The sequence below is a fragment of the Formica exsecta genome, unplaced genomic scaffold (assembly GCF_003651465.1).
Source record: "Formica exsecta isolate Colony F162 unplaced genomic scaffold, ASM365146v1 scaffold247, whole genome shotgun sequence".
Classification (NCBI taxonomy): domain Eukaryota; kingdom Metazoa; phylum Arthropoda; class Insecta; order Hymenoptera; family Formicidae; genus Formica; species Formica exsecta.
The window spans coordinates 682,977-704,009 of NW_021849743.1; the positions used below are offsets into that span (position 1 = coordinate 682,977).

The window sequence follows — 21,033 nt, forward strand, 5'->3', positions numbered from 1 at the left end:
TATATATATATGTTAATATATATATGTATGTTTCAACAACATTTACACGATTTAGAAATTTAAAATCCTGATTACTAAAAACTAATCAATCGCTGAGTTTTTCTTCATTTTTTGTGACATTAGGCTTAACCATAATGGCAAAACTTGCGGAAGAGCCACTGGAAGGCGAAGAAATTTTAACAATCTGTTGGGAGCAAAGTCAACACAAGTATCCTGAGAGAAGATTATTAGCCGTTGAATGTTGCTCTGTGCTGGCATCCTACACATCGGCTTCCATCAGGAACTCGCTGATGCTGTCAATGTTGCAACAGATGTTACTGGAAGATAAGGATCCTGTTGTTCGAACTAGTGTTGTGAAAACCCTTGCACTACTTATAGCTTTAATGGATGATCCTGACAAATATTTCCAAGTAGGTATTATTTCATTTTAATATATTTTTATATTATTTTTATATTTATTATTATCGTGAATATATAATATATACATTCATATATTATAGATCTATCACTATATATAAATTGACGTACATTACAGTGTGAGGAATTGGCCTTAACGGCGCTTCACGACACCTCGTCGATGGTCGTTGAAACGGCATCATCAGTATTGTTACCGGTTCTGGCACAATGGGCATTATCTTTGAAGAGGCTGCATGTAAATTTGCTGCCGCGTATAATCTCGAAAGTGAAGAATCAGTTGAAGCCAACACATTCGCAGACTTCGCCGAATAAGGACTACGTCGACGAGGACAAGTTGGTGCCGTCGATCGGTATCCTACAATGTCTCTTGCCATATACAGTCCTGTGCGTCGCTGATACCAACGCAGTGCGAGTCTGCGTCGAAGATGGAACGTCGCCGGACTTGTGTGAGTTGTTAAAGGAAATTGAATAAGAATCTATAATGACAAATATATAAAAATCTATATTTAAATCTATATTTAAATTATTATATAGGAGAATGTAAGTAATAAATAATTTAAAGATCTTGGAGTATAAAAATCTGTCACATTTGAAGATTTAAGAGTTAAAAATTTAATAATTTGAAGATTGTGTAAAAATAAAAATGAAAGATTTAGAAATTTCAAAAAATTTAGATTGATTTGAGTAAAATATTAAAAATTCAAGTTAAATATTGAAATGGAGAAGTTCCCAGGATTTTAAGATCCAAAGAGATTCAAAAATCCGAGAAATCTTAGTGCCGAAATTCGTGTTAGAGATTTTGTATAAAGCTTATAAACTCGCACAAAAACAAAAGCACAAAAGTTTTCTAGAAACTTTGTGGTGCAGCCGAGGAATTTCTGGTCTTGTGTCATTCCAACATCATCGATCCGAGAATATTCTACGAGGGTCCCATAGACGTCGGTGTTCTTCTCAATACCTTCTTCTCCAAATCCTGGGAGGATGCATCCTGGCCAGAGTTGGAATGGTTTACGAAAAAACTGTATGTGAATATTATTTCATTATTATAAAATAATGATGAAAAAAAATCTCACATAAAAATGTAATTTTGGCAATATATTATCCAATCATTTTTTATGAATATTAAAATAAATTTTACGATAATAAATAATAAATATTGAATACAAGTTTTTGAATGAGTTTGATTATTCACATTTCAAGAGAGATATTAATCCCAGAGAATACTTTTTTCCTTTTTTGCAGAGTATTTGATGTCTTGGAAATGGTGAAATCTGTGGACGCAGCACATGAGAACGTTTTGAAGACACTTCTTATGTACATTCACTCATTATGCGTGGGCTTTGGGAAATATGTCACACAATCCAGGGTAAATATAAGATTCTATGTCTAGACAAAAATGTCGTTGAAAGATCTCACATTAGATTTTAAAATTTCACAGTTCTTGAATATTTTTCTTATAAAGATATTTAATTTTCTAAATTTTAGGTTAATATATTATATATTAACATATTTAGAAGATAAATTTATAAATAAATACTATTTCAGATACAAACAGTGTTTTTCCCAGAGGTGACAGAACTCGAGAAGTTATTGACAACACTATCGACAGATAAGAAGAATATGAATCTCACATTGATCCCTAGTTACTTGGTGATCCTGAGCACTTTCGATCCTACAGAATTTGCAAATTACTTCAAACAGTTTCTTGTGGTCTTATCTATGAGCGGCACAAGCATATCTTGGCTGCAAATCGCCGCGAGCATACTATATACTCGAGAACAAATACAAGAATATGTGCTTGCTAGTTTATGGGATGGTTTGTGTCAGATATCTTTTTTTCATATTACTAATTTATTAGCTTGTGAAAGAAATAATATTCAAGTAATATGAAAATTAAAAAAAATATAATTATAAGTTTAAAAAATACTTATTTCTTTTTATTATCAAGCTACACACACAATTATTTTATTAAAATATATTTCTTAAAATTTTTAAAATTAAGTTAAAGATGAACATATACACACATATAACATTTTGATTTCTTAAAATTAAAAAAAAAATGTATATTTTTATTATAATTTTCTGCGGAGAATATTTCTGAATCGTAGATCAAACTCGTATAGTTTCTTCTTCTTTGCAGGTGTGGTGCATCAGAGATCAACTGTAAGATGTGCAACGGCAATATTATTCGGTTCCGCTATCGCACACGTCTCGGATCGGCTGGCAAACGCCAAGATCGTGCCAGCCATCGTAACGCTCGCCAGCGATCCTGAAGTGTGAGAGATTCTTCTCTACCTATGCATGCATGTATCTCAAGTTCTTGGCTGTTTACCATTATTAGTTTCTTAAAACCTTATTCGCTCTGATATTCTTAAATATTTATAAATTACAAGCTATTATGTATCTATTTATTTAACAATGTTCAAACATTATACAAATGCAAGCGTAATGAAACAAATTCTTTCAGTGACGTACGATGCGCCGCAATCTCCTCATTGGGCCGTATAATAACAGAGTGCAAGGTGAGGGAAGCACGCGATAAAGCTCGACTAACATTGGAAACAATCGCAAAAGATCCTCAAGAACTCTCACAAACTCTGGCGACTTCATTAGTGTCCACATTCGCTTTTATCGCCCCCACTTGTCCACAAAATTATATAGAGGACAGTAAGTTATTCTGTAATATCTACCTCTCTTTCTATTTGTATAATCCGAAAAACAAATATTTTTTTCGAATAAGCAGCGAGTGGCGGAATTCTCGTAATCCTTAATTTGATTTAAAAAAATTATTAATTAATGTTCTTACATCTCTCTATATGCATTATTTTTATCAGTATTATTCTGTGTTATACGTATCATTGTATCATTGTCGTCAATTGCAGTAATAGCGACGCAATTATCGACGATTGCTTCATTCGCGCTTCAACACAGCCGCAAGATCGAATTAGTAAACGCACTGGTAGAAGCGTACTCAGTGCTGGTCTATTGTCCCTTAAGTAGTCAATGCGTTTCCGGAATAGTGCTGCCTGGACTGAGGCATCTCGAGACGCTGGTGAATCAATGCCTGCCTCAGCAAAAGGATGCGGTACGTTCGTTGCTTAGGGAAGCGGAATCCAAACAGGACTTGTCAAAACCAATAGAGAGGTATTGTACAATACATAAAAATAATTATGTATCATATATCAAATATCTTAATCATTGTAATAAATTAAATCATAAGATAATCATGAAAAACATACTGTAGATATTTATAGTATATAAAAAAGCACCAGAGAAATTATATTTTATTATAATTATAATCTATAGTTGTAACAAATAATCCAATAAGATTTAGGATTTATAAATTCTTGAATTTTTTCTTTGTGAAAATTCTTGGATATTTTTCTGAAAACATTATATGTCTATTCTATATAAATTTTCTTTATATTAAGTAAAGAAAAATATTTGCAATTATTATTTTCGCTTTAGGACACTCTCGACAAGTTCCGGACTCTCCCTATCCATGGCGACAATGAACATGGGTCAGGGCGTCGAGGATATGCGACAAAGGATGAGCAAAATCTTTCAACAGAAAACCGTATCGCCTAGCATGCCGAATATTTTCCGCAAGAAATAAACTCCCCATAGCACGTACAATTGTGAGAAAATCGGATATTAAATTTATCCGCGAATGTTTCGCCAAACGTTTACTAACTCGCAACTCGCAAGAGAAATCATAAGGTTGTTGTTAGAGGTAAATGTATAATATTGTTTTAATAAATGTTAACTTATTTTTTTATCACACTAGCTGTAAGTTAAACATGTAAAATATTTTGTTTAAATATCAACGATATAGACATGGGAGATTCTAAAGAGTAAAGGGAGTATGTGACTTTTTTCACGTTTTCTATAAAACTCAATCCAATCTGTGCACGTACGCGACCATTCCAGCACACTTTCCCGCTCATCTTTCCGACAATCCCCGTAATAGTTCGCATTGAAATAGGAGATTCAAGACGCAGTGATTAACAGTAATTAATGTTTAATTTCGAAATCTGTTACTTTACATAGTAATAAACAAACGTCATAGATCATATCGTATATCATATCATATATATCGCATATCATATATATATAATACACAAGTGTTTTCCTCGTAGAAGTAGTTTACAAAATCAGACTTTCTAGGAATACACATCCTGTTGCGTCCTGCTCTCTTGCTCGGTTCTCTGTTTTCTTCATTTTTCTTTTTATATAATCACAGCTTATCCTGATGCGTTAACGAAACGTTGCTATTGTGTGTGTTCTTTATTTTCGGTTACTTAATCAACACAATATCGCCAGAGAGAATCCGCCGCGACGTACTCTCGATCGCAACGGACAATTTCGCGAGATCGGAGTCCGCGTCGCGTTTTATTTCACATTATTCTCACGCGGTGCAATCTTTGAAAAACCCTCATTATTTTATGCGACACCGATTATCAAAAATTTTCGAACGTTACCTAAAATCCGATCTCGGGCAACGACCTGAGGGGAGGGAAAGGGGATCTAAAAGCTCAGTCTACTATAGAACCAAAATTGATCGGCGTGGATCTATAAAAATCACATAAATAGCACTCGATTAGCCGTAATACGCTTATTAAATTAACGAGCAAAGTACTTTCGCAATATCTTACTAATTCTCCTTCCTTTTTTTTTTCTATTCTAACTCGCCTAGAATTCATCGCTAAAAAAAAAAAACAACGCCGTTAATCACGCGGACCAATATCTCTTTTTATCCGCCGCATCATTTATTTTTCTCTCACGATTAGTATCTACAGCGTTAATATATCCCTCCGTCTAATTTTCGTTAACAGAATACTATTACATCGCACTTTTGACTTCCACGTGTGTGCGATCAAAAAACAACAAACGAGTCGCATTAAAAGGAAAAGGATAAACGAAAAAAGGAACACCAAAGAACCCAAATGTTAATCCAAGAAAAGAAAATCTAACAAAGAAAAGGGGAACGGGGGGGAGTCGTTTGATGAATCGTTAAGAGTCGCTTGCGTATATGTGACAAGGCGCGCGATTATGTGAATCGCTTGTTTTTCTTTTTTTCTTATTTTTTTTTTTCTTATGAATCCGCGATACGAGAGTTACAAATCGCAATATAGAATCGCGAATCGTAGAATCGCGAATTACATTACGCACACATACATCAACGTATGTACTATAATTAATACTTAGCCTATTCCGCATGTGTATATGTGTGTGTGTGTGTGTATGCGTATAGTAGTATACATACGCGTATATAATATATATATACATTGAATATTTTTACTACATCGTTGGAGAGCGGCGGCGATGCGAAACCGCGCATCTCGAATAGAGAGAACCGCGCGCGGTTCACAAAAAAAAATATATATATATATGTATATATAGATCTGTGTGTGCGTGTGTGTATATGTATCGCCTCGTATATTATATTATTAACGAAACGCGCTGTAGGACTCGCCTCTGGAGCACCGCATGTGCGAATTGAAAAGATCTACACCGCCCTAAATCCGGCGCTTCCGATCCGATCGACGATCAATCATTCTCCGGCATCCCGGACACATCCGCTGTACTTGAATGTACGGGGAAGCTTCATCGGAAACTACCAACTGGGATATCTCTCTCGCAGAGAAACGCAGCGAACGAGAATTACAATATGTCAAGTATATCATTTCCAGAGAATCACGCGCGAACAATCTTCCCGGCATCTTCCCCGGTTCCTTACGATTTAGGAACATTTCTTGTGCGATTCTCATACGATGAAACATGTTGAAATTATTGAATCAAGAATTCCACAATTCTTATACATTACATTACGAAAGTGAAAAATGTTAGGATTTCTCTTAGCTCTTTCACAATCATCATTTGTGAATTGTATCTCAATTTTTTTAAGATAAAACTCGAGTTTTTTAACATATAAAAATAAAAATTACGAAAAAATTCTCAAGTAAGTTAATCTCAATATTCAAGATGTTTAATGTGCAGAATCAAGTTCGCATTCCATGAAAAATCGCAAGAATCCAGAAGGAAAGTCTTTCCAGCGCGATATACGATTCTCTGAGAGTCTATTTGTCCGACATGTCGTTTATTTGATTTATTTAACTCAATATATTAACAGAAATAGCTGACAATCCTATTTTGAAACGCCCTATGTGTATGTGTATGTATCAATAGATAAATGAAACGGCAGCATCATAAGTTCAAAATATAGCAGTATACACATCGATACATTATCCTGTTCGCAAGACATCGATTTCTCGTCTTTCTTTTCTTATCTTTTCCATCGCATTCGTAAATGTAATAAAAAATATACGAAAACAAAAAAAGACGAAGAATCAATCTCCTATGAGCAACGATCTTTTTTTTCTCTCTCTCTCTCTCTCTCTCTCTCTCTTTCATACTTTTTCTCTCGTTTTATTTGCTCTCAATACAATGTATATGTGTTTTTATGTGTGTAGGTACATATGCATCATCATAACACCTAAAGCCAAAAGCTCCTGCTTATAATAATAATAATAATAATAATAATAAAATAATGATGAGATAATAATATATAATAGAGCAATCAATAGTACTAATTAATATTATAATAGTGGTAATCGATAATCAATAATATACAGCATACTTTGAGGCACTTAAATGCGTGCTCAATTAGTCATCCCGATTCTCGCAACACTAGCTACTCCGAATTAGTATGTTTCTCTCGCGCACATTCTTTTTTTCTTTTTTCATTCTCTCTCCTTGCCGATAGTAGAAGCGTGTGATCCTAAAATTCTTCAATGTCTTAACACACCTCATAATCAAGGGGTCGAGTAGAAAGAATAAGATCTGATCGCGGCGAAGAGTATAAATGGGAGCTTAGTTAAAGAAAAGGGAATTAAATTTGACGCAAAACCGGAAGTGGCCACGCGATGCTCCTGATGGTCTCCGCAATCGACGGAATTGACCACCATGATGAACAACGCTCGTTCGTGGGGCATTGGAGCAACTGCTACGAACGAGACGGCGGAAGAGTAAAGAAGAATCACTGGACTGGATAATAGGATTAAAATTAAGAAAATGGGGATGGAATCGTGATGGGAGCTCAGAAAGTAAGGAATGAATCTGCCCATCTTTCGGAAACAACGTTCAAGAATTGGAACAGAGATTTGCGTTGTCTGAATAAAAAATGATAAAGGCGATTGAGCCTGAATAAAAAATAAGAAAAAAAAATTAAACAGGAACTGTATGAATCATTTCCCGGAACAACGCACAAGTCCAAAAGATGTTTTAAAAGAATTAGGAGGAAGTCTTTTAAAGATTTGTTTTATCGGAATAGACGAGAAAACGCCGGAAATTGTGAAAAATTTCGAGATGGGTAACCGTGTAACTTCGAAGTGCAAGACTTGGAAAATTCTTGTGCAGGTCTTCCGAAAAATCTCGAAACTCTCGAAGATCCGAATTGAAGAATTCGAGAATATCGAGCGTAAATTTATATCCGATTCAAACATTAGAATATCCAAAATGGACTTCGCGAATTGAGGAATGATCGTGATCCACAAATAATGATTTTTCGAGCAAATGGATGAGTATATGGATGACAGTAGATTTATGCCAATTCCGTGAAATATTCACTTTAATTGCATATCTCGGGAGACTTTAAACACATTATAATATAATACACGTTTCTGTATAGAAATTCATTTGAATTTTTTAAATTCTTTTTGCCAGGTAAGTTTTTCATGCCTTATATAATAGAAACTCTATGCCTCTATAATTATAATTACAAATTTATGATATTTTCCAAGATCATTCCTCAATTATGAACTCGATTTTTATCCTAGTTTTGCAGATTTAACATCATCGCTAATTTCCTTTGTAACAATTTCCTACGTGCGTTATTCGCATAAAATACGAATTTAATGTATGCTTCTCGACTGTCCTCCTCCCTCACCTCCTCCTTATCATTATTATCATCCTTCATCATCGCTATCATCCCTTAAATCATCTATAATCTCGCACATAAAATTATAGCTTCGCGAGATATGATCTCTTCGTTTTCCTCTTATCGTAATTTTCTTTTTTCACAAAAAAATTAGGGGCGTGGAAGAGAGAATTTTTTTTTGAAGGGATTTTTTTTTCCACCGCGCTTTCTACTTGGCGAGAATCTCTATTCGGTACTGACTTCGGCGTCCAATTCGTTGCATATCGGGAGATTTCGTCAAGCAATGTATGTATGTTTTTGGCACAAATATATATATATATGTATATATATATATATATATATATATATATCTATATAGACATGTTTTCTTTCTGGTTACAATATTACGGCCCTGCGCGCGCAAAGGAGGGGCGGGAGAAGGGGTTCTTTTAAAAGATTAATGTATCTTATCTCTTTTAACGCGTTTTTATACAAGCTAACAAATATGTACCTCAATCACAGAACCAAAAGCGATATATAACAATACTCTTCTCTCACGCAAATGTACCAGGTGATCGGGAAGCCGCGCAGCCATACGGTTGGTGCTGTCGAGAGAAAAATTTAGCATTTAAAAGAATGATACTTCGTTTGACAATACGCCCCTGCATTTTTTCCGAACTATATTTCGATCATGTATATATATATATATATATATATATCATGTATATATATCATGTATATCACATATATATATATATCGTTTATTAATTTTTTTAGACTCGTAAGTTTCTTTTTTTTTAGATATCTCTCTATATGTATATATACTCGTTATTAATTAAGAATCCTTAACTTACCAATTACTAACGAAGTCTTAAAACTAAATCTTATTAAACATTAGATATACATTCAAAACTTCTGTCTATCCGAAACTCGTAAAGGTTTATAAATTGATAAATGTTTAAATCATCATTTTTTTCATTCATTAAACTTCTTACATTTACACGTTCCTGTAAAATCTCAAGCCTTCAATTTCTTAGATTTTTCGATCCTTGAAAGATAGTTGCCTCATCGGGCTCTTATTACATAGTTCTTTTTGTCGGTCCAGCATTTCTCGCTGGCGAGACATGGCACGTAGCCTCGTTCTTCTGACTTTAATCACCGAACGTTTTTATCCCCCGTCCGCTTAACGCGGATGTCTAAATCATCAGTTTCTTAAATCTTAGTTAACGCTTAGATCTTCAAGCCCCTAAAATCGTCTCGTATCCTACAGTCAGGAATAAATTACAATCAAATCAATTGCATCTCAAATTGCAATAAAGCGAATAAAAAACAATTATGCCGACTTGCAAATATCGGTAAATATCCAATCAACATCATCAAACCGCGGCGATAAACATGTCCCGCGGGACTCTCCGATCACCCTGTATAATAATAGCGCCTGCGAATGCGCCGCTATAATAGCGCGCGGCGAGTCTCACACACGTTCACACACACTATTTCTCTCTCTCTCTTTTTCTCATTCTTTCTTGATCGATTCGTCGATCGATCGATCGTTGATCGTAGGCGAGACGTCACTGTACAATGTAAAAAGTTATCTCTTCCTCACGCGCCTGCAGCACGTGACGGCGTCGATCCGAGAGGGGGGCGTGCCGGGGGGGGGGGGGGGAAGTAGATAGGTAAGTGAAAGCAGCCTCGAGCTCCGATATCCTGATTCTCGATCCGATCCCGACCCCGAGAAAATGGCGATGACATCGTAGAGCAGCTAAATATCGTTTATTTATCCCGTTGTCGCGGGTGTGGTAATCCGTAGATTTTGGCGTCTTGCTTCGCTATATCTAAGCCGCTTTCGCCGTTTAGGTATGTTTTCCTCTCTTCCGTCACCTTCACGGTACATAAGGGAACAGAAGATACATGCTCTTGTAGATGGGTCTTTTTTTCTTTTTTTAATGAAGAAACGATACTTTCGACGCTTTCGGCCGATTGTCTTACATCGATTCGAGGATCAGTTCATGGATGGATCGCGATGGGGTTCGGAAGATATCTGTGAATGCCTGGGAAGGATTTTCGAAAATCCGAGGATCCAGATCATGCTTTAACGTTCTGAGAATGCGCGATAGCAATAAAAGAATTTACATCATAAAAAGACAGTTATACACATGGACGTCTGCTGAAAAGTTTAACATTTCGCCAAGATATGTCAGCATTTAATTTGGCTATTCTTTATGTTCTTGAAAAATTCTTTGACCATTTTGTACAATCGATCTTTTCTCCTTTAATATATAGATATAATATTAAACTTTTCAGCTTTTTTTTTCTCCGTATATATAGCTTCTTTAAAAGAGAGAAGTTTATATTAAAGTTGTTTGAATACTCACGTGTGCAGAATTTTTAAACATTTCTGTCCCTCTCGTCTGTTTTGTGTTTTGTACATGGTAGCTCGCGGCAATGTTGCGCTACTTGGGCATAGCTTGGCCTCGTATGATCCTGTCGTGAACCCAATATTTATTAGATTGCGGAATTTAAGAATATTAATTATCTGAACATAGTGTAAGAGAATAAATATAACGCAAAATCTCTCAATAATATAAGATTTAAGACAGAAGGATTTAATATATTTATCACATTATAGAAATGTTACGTCTATAAGCACCCAATGATTACTATTTGTACCTTGAAAATTTTACAAATAGCTCAATGAATACTTATACATTTGCATAGACTTTTAGATATAACAATGTGTGTATTATTAGAATCTTTTAATCTTTAAACATTTATTCTCTATCTATTTTCATATATATTTGGCATTTCCTCAAATTTTAAATTCTTGGATGTTTCAACACATTGATATTCTTAAAGATTAAATATCTTTCAAAATTCTTAAATGCTCAAAAACATAAACGAACGATAAACTCTCCTCTTCGGAAACAGTATGATACTTACTATAGGGAAGGCAGAGGCCAGTCCAGTCTGCGATTGAGAGCTTTGTGAGGCAGTAGGAGGAGGGACGACGACGACGTTGTTGCAATCGCACCTGGTCATCGGCTCAGCATCGTCTGTCGTCGCCGTTGCTGCCGCTGCCGTCGTCGTGGTCGTTGTAGCCGTCGTTATCGCCCCCGTCGCCGGCAGGTGCGCGTTCGCGACTACAGCGTCGTCCATACCGTTCACCATGTTCGAGTCGTCAGTCTTTATAGATCTGTCAGCGGCATGTGCATTGTCAGTAATAAAGGGCTAAACACATGCTTACTGTAACTATCCTCAGCGTCTCTACGAGATATCCCCTTAGATATCCTCTCGGACACTTTGAATCCTCAGGAATAGATATTTCCGTACATCTTTCAACATCGTCTTGTCCTCGAGAATACGAGGATGAAATATTTGGAAAGATCTTCGAGAATATCTATCCTTGAATACTTTAGATATCCTGGTTTCTCTTTTTCAAAATCGCAAGCTTCTTAAATTTTTATATCCTTTAGATCTTTGGACACGCCAACAGACGCGAGAGAGTATGTGTATGTGCGTGCGTGGTTGTACAAAATTTATAAAGTACGTTGATTTTTATATAAAAATGCATTTTTTTTTTTTTTTTAAACGGAAGGATCAAAATTAGCGCTAATTTGCTACATAATGCGAACTATATTACGTGCACCATTACATACTAAACACACGCTAATAACTGTTAATCTCGCACCGCATATCAACTTCGTTCATGCACAATGAGGAAACTAAACTTCGTGTAGGCGATTCTCGAACCGGTGAATCACTCAAAAGAATTTCGAGAACTTGGCCATCCAGCAAGCCAAGAAGAAGCAAGAATTGACATTTTAAATCACAAAGAAACTTAAATATCGTTTCAATTATCCAAAAAATCGAACAATGTTGAATTTAAAGACCAAGACATTAGAGAAAAAATGATTGTATTATCTCTATACATAATATCGTGATTTAACAATGAAAATTTATTTTGCAAGAACCGCCCGCAACGATCGAGGGATATGCAAAAGAGAAGGATTGTTGCAATATCGCAAGACACGATTAACAAACATCAGTATACACATTGTTTATTAATTTCTAATTCATCGCTGACAATGCAACTATAGTCATTACCAAAGGTCGATCAGATGCCATGCTGAGACCGCGTGTGTTTTCTCGTTTCTTCTGTTTATATTTATTTTGCAAAATCACGTGACGAGCATTACAACTTAACTAGTAACGTTAGAATTATGAGCTAGAGAAACTTCATCATCAAATTGCCTTTAAGAGTAACTTGAAACCGAACAATAATAATTAATAATAATTATATATCTTAATAATATTAAAAATTTATAATAATAATAAGAAGAAGAATGACAATAGAGCAATAATATAATAATCAAATAGTAATCGTAATATACTAGAAAAAAAAATAAAAATCCTGAAAAATAATATTGTTTATCATATATACCCCTATTTAACTTTCTTTATCGTTTATTTGCCGCAACAAGAAAAGTACAGGCAAGAAGAAACATACCATAAATGATACCGCATACATTCCCGCACACACATATAGCATTCTAGTGCGCTGTAGCAATAGCTATCTAATGCTAATTTCAATCGAAGGTATGCGGCGTGCTGAAATCGTATCGAAAGAAATAGTTCTTAGATCCCTCGATCATTGATATGCTTGAATCCTTAGGTTTTCGCAAATCCTTGGATTAGATATTGTTAGAGAAAACTTCAAATATATATATAACTTGATTTAGACAGGATTGCCTTTCAAGAAGTCCTTGGACATCTTTAGCTTTGTTCTCCAAGCCCTTAAACTCGAAATTTTTAAATCTTTCAATTTTGAAATTTCTTAAAAATAATTTGTAAAAAAAGAATTTTTGCAAATAAAAATGCAAGATATGAGGAAATAAAATAAATGTCAACGACATTCAAGAATCCTGAATGCAACCAAATATGCCAAAGGTACACAAGTCTCAATACTTAATGATTAAACTATAAAATAATCTATTAAATCCAAGGCTCGAATACGTAGATGACTCAATGACAGCAGAGTCTATCCGGAATGATTGAAAATAGCACTTCAATGATTCAGGAATGAAAGAATCTACGCACTTTCAAAAACTAAGCATCTAAAAGAATCCATGATACCGCAAACTTAAACCCTTATTTACATACCAAATTTATACAGCATGCTTATAGAATCCTTACGAAAAAAGACAATATTTAAAGCCCTTATACATGAATAAAAAAAAAAGGTTTCTGGAAACAGAATCAGAAAGGCACAATAATGAACGTATCAAAGTATCGATAAGAGAAAGATGGCAAATCATAATTGCGAGTATATATAATTAATTAATTTATTAACTAAATATAAACGATAAGACGAGAGGCTCGCCAAAGATCTAACAACTCGAAAATTCAAAAGCCTTTCGAGAGAATCCAAAAAAAACCTCGATAAAAATATCTTTGTCCCAATTCTCGTTAGAGAGAACGACCGAAAAGAATCATACCGAGTCTCAAAAATTTGGAAAATCTATGCGGGATTAAAATAATAATCGTAATCTTGAATCTCGAGTCATACTTATACTTAGATCCTTGGCTCTCTCTCTCTCTAATCGTGAATAATTTCCCCACAATAAAACATACGCATGTATTGAAAATAAAAAGTGGCGAGAATGCAGGCGGATAAGACTACTCCGATAACTCGAAAGGTATTAACGGTTAGTAATGTCCTTTTAACTCGAGATTAACTATGGCGATGAAAAAAAGAAAGCTACAACCTTTTATATTTTTTCGACAAAAAAAGGAAAAGATTTCTCCTTCTTCCTTCCAGGTAACAGATCGATCGACAGCATGCGATCAATCGGACCCGATCGGTATCTCAGACCGGGAAGGAAGGATTGGTTCGAAGGAGGAAACGCGTATCCATCACTCGCTACAGAACAACATAGCACATAATGCAGCCAACAATAACACAATAACAACAATGAAACACAATTCGTCATTCCTCAAGGCATATATTACGATATCCCAATTTATAAGGGAGTCCTACATAAAGTTCGTACGGACATCATAATGCGTATCCTTGGATCTTTAGATTTTTTTTTCTTGCACTATCGTGTCAATAAATCCTTCTGAGTGAAAAACTAAAGATCTTTAAAAAGTCTAAAGATCCAAAGATACAAAAAAAATAGTTCAGGGTGGAAGAATTCGAGATGTGTAAAAGAATCAAATGAGGAGTATTGGAAGATCCAAGGATACAACGGTCCACTCTGATCCAAGGATATAAAAATCCAACAACACAGGCATTCCAAGAAACCCTAACAGAGAGAGAATCCAGCTGAATTTCTCATATAAATGGAATCTATATTATATGACCCCATATAACTCGCGCGTCTGCTTTCTATGCGTCAGGTATCAATTAATAATAATGTGATTAGATACAAACATAATATATATAAGACACTGTACATATATCCCTCTCGCAAAAAGTGCAAAAAAATAGTAAAACTGTCATAACCATTTACAGGACTAAAAGCAATGGAAAGTCAACTTCCGACCGTGTAAACGAAAAAAGTTTGCTTATTTACTCAGCGAAATATTAAACGCTTTTTATCATTAAGCAAAATTTTTGCGTAATTTATCGTCGTATCAAAATTTCAAGTTACATGATTTTAGAATAACCCAAATCGAAAACGCGAGCACACTTTATCTATCTTTCTTTTTCTATCTATTTTTATCTATCACACTTATCTATTAAAAAAAAAAAAAAAAAAAAAAGGAAGAAAGCCGTAATTCCCAACACAAGGATTTGACGACATAGCAACACAATTCACTAGTTTTTAATGCGCGAAATCTCGTTTTTTTATTTTTCTTTATTTTTAATCACGTAAATATTTTTCAAAGAAACGTTATTAGAAGCAAGAAATGAAAAAATCAGTTTAAAAAGAGATAAAACTAAAATAATTTTGAATATAAAATTAAACTAAAACGGTCCTATAAAAGATTAACGCGATTCAAGGACCAAAAACTTCACTTTCTCTCTCTTTGCGCGATAACGAGCATATACATTTATATACATATATTTTGTATTGGGAGAGCGGAAAGTTTCGTCGTACTTTGGAACAAAACAGCCGTTTTTTTCGCTTTCGCAATTGAGAGCTAAATAGCTATAATTTCCTAAAAAAAAAGAAAAAAAAAATGGATTCTACCGACGCTTCTTGGCTCTCTTCGTACGCATACGTACGTATCAAATAAGTAAAGGATGGCAACATCGTTGGAAAATCTAAAAAAAGAAGATTTGACCGAAACATTTCTACACTTCACGACGAACTACTATACATTATTTCGTCGGTTAAAGATGTGTATGGAGATCCATCGAAGGACCTCTTTCTTCTTCTAAAAATCATAACACATCTCCAATGCAGATTGGCAACCAGTTTGTTGTTCGATCCAGCGCAAGTCAATTCGCGAACCAACGCAACTCTCCGCAACTGCCCGAAACATCGTTACACCGAACGAGCGTATAATTAAAAATCCCACTCACTTATCAGGAGATGACGGGGGAGTGAGCGCGATGACGGTGCTGAGCGCGGCGGTGGCAGCATCGACCGATGACGTATTCTCGTTGTTGACCGTCGCCGAATTAAGGGTATGTGCGGCACCCGAAGAATTCGTCGACGTGGCATTTCCTAGTGCGTTTCCTTGTACATCCGCTCCGGTACTCGCCCCAGGACTAGCGGACCTACTGGCGACAGCCGTCGCGATCGCTGACTGCGGAAGTGCTGCGGTTTGCTGCTGCTGCAGTTGAGAATGTTGCTGCTGGTTGCTATTTTCCTTGTCCTTGGCGACAGCCTTGAGCTTAGCAGTGCCCTTGACGACATCGGACAATCGATTTTGCGACGAGGACTCGACGATGCCAGTGCCACTACCGCCGATATCAGTCGATACTTTGCCGTGATCGGCGTCAAGACCGGGCAGGGGCGGGAAAGCGGCCGCCTCAAGATCGAACTGCACGCCACTACTGCGGCCACCGCCGCTGGTGCAGTTACTGCTGTTGCTGTTGCTGCTGCCTCCGCTTGCCGGCAAGGATTCCTTGATCGCTGGCAACGAGTGATTATTCCCAGCAGCTACCTTCGCATCCTGATCTTTGGTCCTGCGATGGATACGGTGGCGGGGAAACGAAGGCGCCGAGGATAAGGAAATGGAGGAGGAGGAGGATTCGACTGTCGCCGTTGCCGTATCCTGGTCCTGCGCGGAGGACGACGAGGAAGAGGAAGATCCCTTCGCGTGCTCGACGGATGACGTGGCAGACGACGAGGAATGGAACTTTGTGCCGGATTGATAGGAAGAGGACGACGAGGAGGGCGGCTTCGAGGAAGGCAGGCTCGAAGCGTGATAGGTGGACGTGGAGCTTAGAGACATGTTGCCGCCGCCCCCGGTCATAGGGGGATGAGAGCTACGATTGCTCAGCGGCGGCATGGACGACGGCTGATGATGGTGGTGATGATGGTGATGATGATGATGATGGTTGTTATTATTGTTGCTGGGATTGGCGGGATCTATCAAGCAGCTTCGATCGGAGCCGTTTCTCTGTCTATTTCTATATAACAACAAAAAAAGAAAAAAAGAATTTAGACACTGAAATATCTTTCTTCGTAAAACATAATATATTCGCAAAAATAATTAAATTGCAAATTGGATGTTAAACAGCGTACCTGTGGCGAGGATTGTATCTTGTGTTTGAACGAGTAAACGTGTTGTGCGGTGTGATTCCGTTCATCGTAAAAACACTGGACATATCGAAATAAGCGGGACTAGTTGGTCCCCAAGGCATCATACCGGCGGGATAGAATGGTTGATGCTGAAAGATAAATAAACGGAAATATTTTTAAATCGATTTGTAGAAGTCCATATAAAATGTTGCACAAAGAACTTAAAACAGTATACTTACGTAAACAACCTGATTCGGGTATGCCGGCATAGTCGTTTGAGGCATGGTCGTGCCATTGGTATAGAGAAAACGTTGCTGTCCAGCCGTATAACTGCTCGGATCGTAGACAGGAGGAGGGGGTGGAGTTCTATAGCCATTCTTTATACCACCTACACCAACCGCTGGTATAGGTAGCCTATTCATTGGTTTAGCTTTAATTCTCGCCATTATTGGCTTTCCCTAGATTCAAAAATCAAAGTAAAAATATTATAAATTTTAATCTATTGTTATATATAATTATAAATTTTCAATTATAGACTCAATAGATCATGAAAATCATTGATTGCATCATCATTTATAGTTATATAAAATAATTTACCTGAAATTCTCGAACTTCCTCGCGTAAAAACCGGTAGGCCTTTTGAGCATCGTCGTCGGATTCAAATGTCACGTACCACGAACTATTATGAGCAAATTCGCACGAAATAAGCCTCGGACATCCCTCTCCGGAAAATAAATTCTGCAGTGAAAATCAGCATATATTAGAACCGAGTTTATTGTTAGTTTTTCTTTTTTTGCAAAAATTATAAAATAACGACTGGCATACCTTTACATCCTCCAATGGAGTACTATCTGGTATCTCGCGAAGTATCACGATACATCGTTTGTGATTGGGTCTTACTTTCTGTCCTTCCTCGTCCACTTGCACATTGGGAGATTCCCTCAGCACCTCTGTTATGAGCTTGATATCTTTCGTCAGTTTCTTGACTTGGTTAAAATTCGCTACTGTCCATATCGGCACATACTGATCATTATCCATTTGTGACAACAAATAGGTATCGTTGGCTAAATTCTCTCTGGAAAAACCATTGCATTACCATTGTCCGTTTGCATTATCACATATCTTGTTATATTGTACTCTTATATATACATATGGTTATGTAATTTGAATGTTAATTGCAATGGCAATAAAATTTGAGACAAAAACTGTCTCAGATTTTTTCACACATAATAATTTATATAAAGCTTACTACTTAAGAGATTGTATGCCTATGTTCCAACTTTTGTTCTACCTTAAGAAAACAAAACTAATGTACACAAAATAATTCTAAAAAATTAATTTTGTGATTACAATATTATTTAACTAATATCATCAATATATATTTATATATCAGGGTGCATGAAAGATTATCATAAGCTGACTAAATTTCTAATAAATACTTTTTTTTTCTTTCTACTTAACCAAGAATTTACCTAACAGATGTTGCTATAATGATTTTAGGTTAGTAATAACTGCTTTTACATAGAATATTAAAAAATCATTATGTATATATAAACATATTACATGTATATGCAATCAAAGATTGGTTTTTGAGAAATTATATGTGATATTAAAAATTTTTTATAATTAATGCAAATATATTTGTAAAATTATCTTATAGCTTCAGGATGTTAAAAGCTCTGTTACCTGGAAAAGTAATACTCGAGTTGCGAAGAGAGCATCTGCTTGAGCTGTTCCAAGGGTATACCGGGAACATTTAGATCAGCCATTGATGCAGATGGTGGCGGAGCGGCAGAAGCATCGCTCAAAGCAGCAACATCCACTGGGCTATATCCAATGGCGCCTCCATGCATGCCTATGGCGTGTTGAGGAGATGGTTCAAGGCTGCCGACGCCAGCATCAAGAATCAGTTCACTGCCACTTGGCGCACCGTTCATGACTCCGTAGTCTATATTAGGCACTCCACCGCCAATTGCTCCTGCAACCTGTAGACCCAGAGGTTCAGGGGTGGCTGGGTAGACCGCCCCTGGTGGCAGCTTCCCGATGTCCCCATTCATGTAAACGTACCCTGCAAATAGAGAGGCGGCATTTATAATTCTGGCAATACTTCATCTCTATTTACTGCCTCAAAGTTGATACATATGTTACAATTAAGAAAACGATTTGTTGCAGTAGCGATAAAACTTGTTAATGTAACCAAGTATTCTGTAAAGTAACAATTTACTTTAAATAAAAGCAAGGACAAAACCCTTTTTGTTTTTCCCATCTTTCCGCGATATTATAAATCACTGTATAATATATAATCTAAATCAATGGAAATCTAGGAATAGCACATTTCTATAATTCTAACCTAATCTGAAGTAATAAAATACATGTGCAGTTATTATATAAAATATATCATTTTTACATGATTATACTTGCAATTTAACACGTCGCTTGAGCAATGCTCAATCATGACTCTATATGTAAAATGACTGGTCTTTGCATAGATCAATTATGTAAGTACATAAGATATCGCAACTATTTCATATTGCATTCAGTAGAGAGTCATTCTATACCTAATTTTTCTCTACAGAATATTAATGCCGCTTGGAATACTAATTGTACCATACATATGTACTTTGACCGGCAGTATGCTTAGTAAGCTACAATGCTCCGTCTATACAACATCGATAGCTCCTTGACTTTCGTAAAATATCATGACAACGACACAATAATATTCCGTAACAGATCAACGCAACCATCAGTGGAATCATTCGACTCGAATCCGTATGTGTCTACACATCACTACTCTACGCACCGTGCAACCGCACATTCACCGACAAAAATTACAAGTACTCGATCTCTCGTGGACAACGTGTGCGAGCTTTCGCGAGATTCGAGAAGCCGAGGAGGAAGTCACGAGAACGGAAGGAAAATTGCGCGAGGACGACGATTACGATACGGAAACAATGTCGGCTGTCGCGACGGTACAAGGGGCCACGACGGTCCTCGGCAACGGAGTCCTCGGACTGCGTGCCACGACGACGGCCGTTCGGGGCGGCTCGCGGCGCGCCAGACGATGATCCCTGCACGGCAGGACGCGCAATATGTTGCGGAGCGCGCGGCGCGTTATCGGCCAAATATAGCGCGGTCGGTACACGATACGACCTCGAGCCGCTACCCGCTACCCGCTACTATTCGGACTACAGCGATAGTTGCGACTTGACGACGACGACAAGCACGACGATGACGATGACAAACATGACAATGACAATTACGAGGACGACGACGGCGACGACGGCGACAATGACGACGATGATGATGATGACGACGACAACGTGTTGGCGCGGCGCGAGTTTAACACGCGGAATGGAAAGACACACCAACATAAGGAAGTGGTGATGATGACGAAGGAGGATGAAGCGGCGCGATGACAAAACTACACTCGTATATTCGATCGTGTGTAACATCGACGATGATGATGATGATGATGATGGTGATGATGATGTTGCGTTGGATGAATGGGATGGATGGTCGTTACCGAAATCACCGTTCATCTCAAGACGGGCCCGGATGGTCCCATGTGCCCTGAATCTAGCGTTACGAGATGCCTGCCTGCTCGCTCGCTAGCTAGCTCGTTCTCTCTCTCTCTCTCTCTCTTTCTCTTTCTCTCGAACGGCCTCGTGCAGATCGGTTTCTCGACTAAAAGCTCTCGAGGCACACTTGGTTGTTCGCTTTCAGATCGTCGTACGCGCGGGGCGTCGCGAGCGCATTCGCAAATTCGTACGTTCGTGAATCACGTTCGTTCAACCTCGCCAATCGACTAGCCAGCTAAGGCTCGATCGTTGCTCGCCCGATCGCTCGCTCGTTCGCACGTTCGCACGCACGCACGCACACGCTCGTGTGCGCGCGACAAAATATGTACGCGAGGACGGCTGGCGAGACAGGCGGCAGGCGGCGACGAGATTGGCACGTTTCCTCGCGCGAATTCGCGAGGCTGCGCGACGCGCCCGTTAC

At 37.3% G+C, this 21,033-nt stretch overlaps 2 protein-coding genes across 11 annotated transcripts in view; one reads left to right on the forward strand and one right to left on the reverse strand.

Moving 5' to 3' along the window:
- The window catches only part of LOC115236402 (RAB11-binding protein RELCH homolog), an 8,076-nt gene extending 2,981 nt beyond the window's left edge, over positions 1–5,095 (forward strand). Inside the window, exons 8-16 of one of the 2 annotated variants that reach the window (XM_029808825.1) lie at positions 124–410; positions 536–863; positions 1,285–1,438; positions 1,660–1,783; positions 1,963–2,233; positions 2,558–2,693; positions 2,885–3,084; positions 3,300–3,561; positions 3,886–5,095. In XM_029808825.1, the coding sequence (XP_029664685.1) occupies positions 124–410; positions 536–863; positions 1,285–1,438; positions 1,660–1,783; positions 1,963–2,233; positions 2,558–2,693; positions 2,885–3,084; positions 3,300–3,561; positions 3,886–4,033 (1,910 nt within the window). In that variant the 3' untranslated portion in view covers positions 4,034–5,095. Of the gene's footprint in view, positions 1–123; positions 411–535; positions 864–1,284; positions 1,439–1,659; positions 1,784–1,962; positions 2,234–2,557; positions 2,721–2,884; positions 3,085–3,299; positions 3,562–3,885 lie in introns of those variants that run through there. The other variant, XM_029808826.1, reaches the window with a different exon arrangement.
- An 807-nt stretch (positions 5,096–5,902) lies between these two features.
- Positions 5,903–21,033, reverse strand: part of LOC115236403 (la-related protein Larp4B) — a 16,723-nt gene continuing 1,592 nt past the window's right edge. For 2 of the 9 annotated variants that reach the window (XM_029808833.1, XM_029808831.1), the window contains exons 2-10: positions 18,721–19,102; positions 17,860–18,109; positions 17,632–17,772; positions 17,274–17,492; positions 17,038–17,183; positions 15,867–16,922; positions 11,276–11,528; positions 10,711–10,819; positions 5,903–10,216 (exon numbers count right to left, since the gene is read on the reverse strand). In XM_029808833.1, coding sequence (XP_029664693.1) covers positions 10,724–10,819; positions 11,276–11,528; positions 15,867–16,922; positions 17,038–17,183; positions 17,274–17,492; positions 17,632–17,772; positions 17,860–18,109; positions 18,721–19,091 — 2,532 coding nt within the window. In that variant the 5' untranslated portion in view covers positions 19,092–19,102 and the 3' untranslated portion in view covers positions 5,903–10,216; positions 10,711–10,723. The other 7 variants (XR_003884182.1, XM_029808832.1, XM_029808830.1 and 4 more) reach the window with 7 other exon arrangements.